The 5,027-nt window shown below is 57.7% G+C and overlaps 2 protein-coding genes across 2 annotated transcripts in view; both read left to right on the top strand.

Moving 5' to 3' along the window:
- LOC105528138 (cleft lip and palate transmembrane protein 1-like protein) overlaps positions 1-536 on the top strand; it is a 12,530-nt gene extending 11,994 nt beyond the window's left edge. The window contains exon 6 of the mRNA XM_011964742.1: positions 419-536. Within this exon, the coding sequence (XP_011820132.1) occupies positions 419-536 (118 nt within the window). The remainder of the gene's footprint in view (positions 1-418) is intronic.
- CLPTM1L (CLPTM1-like) overlaps positions 460-5,027 on the top strand; it is a 16,658-nt gene continuing 12,090 nt past the window's right edge. The window contains exons 1-3 of the mRNA XM_011964731.1: positions 460-862; positions 3,604-3,721; positions 4,384-4,478. Coding sequence (XP_011820121.1) covers positions 719-862; positions 3,604-3,721; positions 4,384-4,478 — 357 coding nt within the window. The 5' untranslated portion in view covers positions 460-718. The remainder of the gene's footprint in view (positions 863-3,603; positions 3,722-4,383; positions 4,479-5,027) is intronic.

A 5,027-nucleotide genomic window follows, 5' to 3' on the forward strand; every position in this document is an offset into this window, starting at 1 on the left:
CGAGGCCCTCGCTGCCCAGGCCCCCAGCTCTTCCCCCTCTGTGCCGAGGCCCTCGCTGCCCGGGCCCCAGCCCTTCCCACTTCCTCCTTGAGGTTGTGCTGCTACCAGAGGGCTGGAAGGGAGAAGAAGGGAATTCAAGCCGGAGCATCCTGCCCTTTGCTCCTGGCTGGCGAAGGCTTCCATGGAGAGAAAATGGAAGGTGCTCACGGGAATGTGTTGCTTTGCTGCCCTTGTGATTTTTTAACTTGGCTCATTTAGATTTACCTAAAAGTTAACCTTTAGATTATTACTTTAGTGTAACTTGCCATCAATTAAATACAATTATTGGAATTTACGTGTTTGGCCACCTGAGCTCACCCCATGTCTCCCATGTGTTGGGGATCCCCCCCAACTCCCACACCACAGCTCTGTCTCCTAGGTGGCTGCAGGTGACTCGCCCTTCCAAGTGTAGCGGCCACGTCCTGGGATTGCTCCATGTCCGTGCACAGAGGGCCCTGGGCTCTGCTCTACGGCCATGTCCCTGTAGTTCCCCCTAGTGGCCGTGGAGGCATTTTCCCACCTGTGGCCGTCACTTCCTGGGGAGTGGGTCTCAGAAGCGTGCATATGTTGTCTGGCTCTCTGATTCTGTTTGGGGAGGCTGTGCCCTGGGGTCATTGTGACTGAGAAGCCGCTGAGGGTGGTGCTGGGGGGACTTCTCTGGGGTAAACCCAGTGCCTGGATGTATTGGTTCATTGAAAGGGAGAAACCTTGGACTGATTTTGGAAAGTTGTGCTTTAATCCCAGGATCCAGCTGGGGAAGACCGTGCATTACCTGCCCATCCTGTTCATCGACCAGCTCAGCAACCGTGTGAAGGACCTGATGGTGAGTGACGCCTCTGCCCACTGGTTGTGCAGCTGGCGAGACTGATCCCAAGCCTGGCCCCGCACCCCCAGCACCCTAATGGACAGGGCCATTGCTGACATTTAGCACAGAGCTTTTACCTGTGCTGGGAAGCTCTGCCTTCGGGCGTGCGAGGGCTGTGACGGGGGGCGGCCCTGGTGGTGCGCTGGGTTTGCTGTTGGCTGGACGTGGGGTCCTCCTGAGCCTCTGGATTGTCGCTGGTGAAAGGCCCCTGAAAGACTGTTTATGCAGCGCTTAGAGGGCAGGCGCCTGAGCGCTGTGTGAAACAGCGTCTGCGTGTGAGCTCCTGGTGTGCCATGTAGATTAATTCAGAGTGTCCTGAGCAAACTCCTGCTTTCCCCGCCAGGGCTAGTCCTGCACAGGCGGCCAGAGGAGCGGGTGACAGCCTTCCTCAGCTCTGGGGGTGACCCCTGGCAGGGCGGAAGGCCTGTGCGGGAGGGAAGTGGCTGCACTCTGGGCTCTGGCGCCATGTGGTTACGGGCAGTGATGGCGCTTGCTTTCCCAGGGTTGCTTTGAGGGGAGATGAAATGTGGCTACCCTTTGGCCAGTGTCAAGACTCACAGAAGCGGTTAATATTTAATGTCCCTTGCTGCACATGCGGCACTGTGCTAAGCACTCTGTGAACTTTCTGTAATCGTGCTGGGAGCTGTGGCGTCGTTGCATGGATGAGGTTATTTGGGGTTCAGAGATGAACGCTCAGCTGGGGCCCTGCAAGATCACTGCTCTGCCTTGCCTCCCTGCAAGCTGTCGCTGTCACTCTAGACCACCCAGTAGGAGCCAGGCCGCTTCACTTACGGCTTTCGACAGCTCTGAGGCGGGCCCTCTCCCCATTTTTGTTGATAAGGAAACAGTCCTGGGGAGAGCAGGGAGCTTGCTGGGGGTACAGCTAGGAAACGGGGGGCGGGCACCTGGAGAGCAGGGAGCTTGCTGGGGGTACAGCTGGGAAATTGGGGAGTGGGCACCTGGAGAGCAGGGAGCTTGCTGGGGGGGTGGGTGCAGCTGGGAAATGGGGGCGCAGCCTCCTGACTGCTTTGATCTCTGCCCAGGCCCTGCTGCCTCCTGCTGACTGTGGCTCTCAGAACCGTCGCTCTGTACAGCTGTTCCCTCAGACCCCTTGTGGTCCCTAACACTGCCTCCTTCACTTCTGGGGTCACTGATTGCTCCTATACAACCTGCAGACTGGGGGCCGGACAGGCAGTGACTGGCGAGCAGGTCTGGTGCTCCAGCCTCTCCCTGAACGGTTTCTCTGTCAGCCCTGCAATTCCAGTGCCTTTCTCTGTTGCCTGGAGTTTGCTGGTGTGCCGCTGACAAACCTCAGGACAGCAGCTTCTGCTGAAATGTCCCATACGGAGTTGTGTGAGCTGTGGCACCAGCCCGTGGTCCCCTCTTGTGAGGCCTCATGCTGCTGACTCCTTGCAGGCGTTCAAAAGACGGTGGAAGGGGCAGGCGGCTGCAGAAGGCTGCCCTGTGTGTGTGTCTGCAGATCTGTCTGGTAGAGGCCTGGGGCAGGCTTTGTGGCACAGCTGTGCCGGTGGTGGCCCGCGCTGCAGTAGTTATGGAGACACGTGCCGACAGCAGCGTCCCTGAATCCCGGTCTCTCATGTGCTGTGTCTCTGTTGCTGTGTCTCACTTGGGGCCAGATTTGAGAGGTGCTGTCTTAAGAGAGGAAGCAGGCAGCTGGGACGCAGCAGGCGCAGGAAGTCGGCACCTTCTGTGGCTGGGTCCAGCACTGCCAGATGTAGCGGGCAGTGACACCCTTCAGACACGCTTGGCAGCTCGAGGGGTGCCTGGGGGCCACCGTCCACGTGCACTGATGCCACTTGGCTGCGTGGGGCGCCCTGACAGCTGCTCTCAGGACAACCTGGCACCTGCTGGTTGTGGCTCTGACTCCACCACACCCTTGACACCAGCAGTGCCCGCCATGGCGGGTCAGGGCGTGAGGCAGGGCAGGTGGATTAGAGCACAACCCTCGCTGGACGGTCCAGCGTGTGGAGGGTGGCGCTCACCGGGTGTGGTCACTGTGCATGTGCTGCAGGGTGTGGGCTTGCCCCTGTGAACCCGTTCCTTACCCTCCTACCTCAGTGCCCTGGGACCTGGCCTGCAGCCTGTGTGCATGAGACCCCGGCGGGCCGCAGGACTAAGCTTATTGTTCTGAGGCCCACACATCCATGCCACTGCCCGTGCTAGCTCTGCATTCCGGAAGCCTTCTGTTGTCCCCATGGCCACCGCCTGCTCCATGCTTTAGGCCCTGAGGGCACTTTGCCCATGTGCTGCAGGGCTGTGCGTGCCCCGTGGTCCCCAACTCTTAGGACGAGTCAACGCTCTGCAGGACAAGCTCAGCGCTGTATGCTACGCCGTGGATTCCTAGCAGATGGGTGGCAAGCATCACCTCCAGGGAACCAGGACTTGTGCACTTGAAATTGAAGGGGCATGTGCAGCAGAACAGCCCAGGCAGTGCTAGCACTGCTGAGCTCACAGGGTCCTGGTGGTGGTGGGAACCTCCCTGTACTGGGACACAGCACGCTGGGGCCTGGGTTCTGTGGTGACAGAAGGAGGGACCTCAGGACACCTGCTGGGTCCTGTCATGTCTGACATGGGGCCACACAAGGATGGGAAGGGGGATGGCAGGGTTGACGAGGGCTGCCAAGCAGCTGGGCGCAAGGGTGTGAGGGCAGGGCCCTCAGTGTGGCTGTCTTCATCAGGTCATAAACCGCTCCACCACCGAGCTGCCCCTCACCGTGTCCTACGACAAGGTCTCGCTGGGACGGCTGCGCTTCTGGATCCACATGCAGGACGCCGTGTACTCCCTGCAGCAGTTCGGTACGTGCTGCACACGGCCGGCGTCAGGATGAGGCTGCCCTGGAGCCCCTCGGGCGTCTGAGTGCAAATCCTGACACAGGCCGGGGCCTCCACGCCTCCTGCTGCAGATACTCACACAGACGTTGAATCGGAGGCTCAGCAGCACCTGCCTCACTTCTCTCCTTGGAGATGACCTGGTTGATTGTCTGGAAATTGGCTTTATTAAGAACATAATATGTGAAATGCCATGATTTTGGTCAAATGAACCTTAACTGTTGACGAGATTTATTTTTATTTATTTATTTATTTTTGAGACAGAGTCTCACTCTGTTGCCCAGGCTGGAGTGCAGTGGCGCAATCTCTGCTTACTTCAGCCTCCGCCCCCCTGGATTCAAGCGATTCGCATGCCGCAGTCCCTCCAGTAGCTAGGATTTACAGGCGTGTGCCACCATGCCCGGCTAATTTTTGTATCTTTAGTAGAGATGGAGTTTCACCGTGTTGGCCAGGCTGGTCTCAAACTCCTGACTTCAAGTGATCCACCCACCTGAGACTCCCAAAGTGCTGGGATTACAGGCATGAGCCACTGTGCCCGGCCTAAATTTTTATATTGAAAACTGTATTTGTAATGTTAGGTAAGATTGATATTGCCTGTTTTATATTGTGTGTTTTTTTTTCCTTGGCAGGGTTTTCAGAGAAAGATGCTGATGAGGTGAAAGGAATTTTTGTAGATACCAACTTATACTTCCTGGCGCTGACCTTCTTTGTCGCAGCGTTCCACGTGAGTCGTCCGCCAGGAGGGCTTGCCGCGGGCACTGGGGAGACTCCCTGGGTCCCGGGCCTCCTGCAGGGGCCCTGGACCTGGGGTTTATGGGCGCCGTCCAGCCCTGTGGCCCCAAGCATCTGCTCCCATTGCTCAGCAGCCAGCACTCCTGACACTTGGCGACCATTGCCCCAGTGGGCGAGTTCTCCCAGTTCTGTAAAGGGAGGAACCATAGAGCTCCGTCCACAGCCTTGGGGACTTGGGGACTTGGGGACTTGGGCTGTGCTGTGCTGGCTTTGGGGGCGGTTTTGAAAAGGATCCAGAATACTCTGAGCAGTGTCCACACCAGTGAGATGAACAGGTGCAGGCATCTCACCCTCCCCTGTCCAGGCCCCAACCCCATGCACGCCCATGCAGAGGTGGGCAGCTTCTGGCAGAAAGTACTTGTACAAATTCTAACACACTGATTTTTAAATGTAAAAAGTCCTGTGTGTATACAGTAGTCCCCCTTTATTCTCATCCGGTGTGTATGCAGTAGTCCCCCCATCCTCATCCGGTGTGTATACA

This window comes from Mandrillus leucophaeus, unplaced genomic scaffold (genome assembly GCF_000951045.1).
Source record: "Mandrillus leucophaeus isolate KB7577 unplaced genomic scaffold, Mleu.le_1.0 Scaffold702, whole genome shotgun sequence".
In the NCBI taxonomy this organism is placed as follows: Eukaryota; Metazoa; Chordata; class Mammalia; order Primates; family Cercopithecidae; genus Mandrillus; species Mandrillus leucophaeus.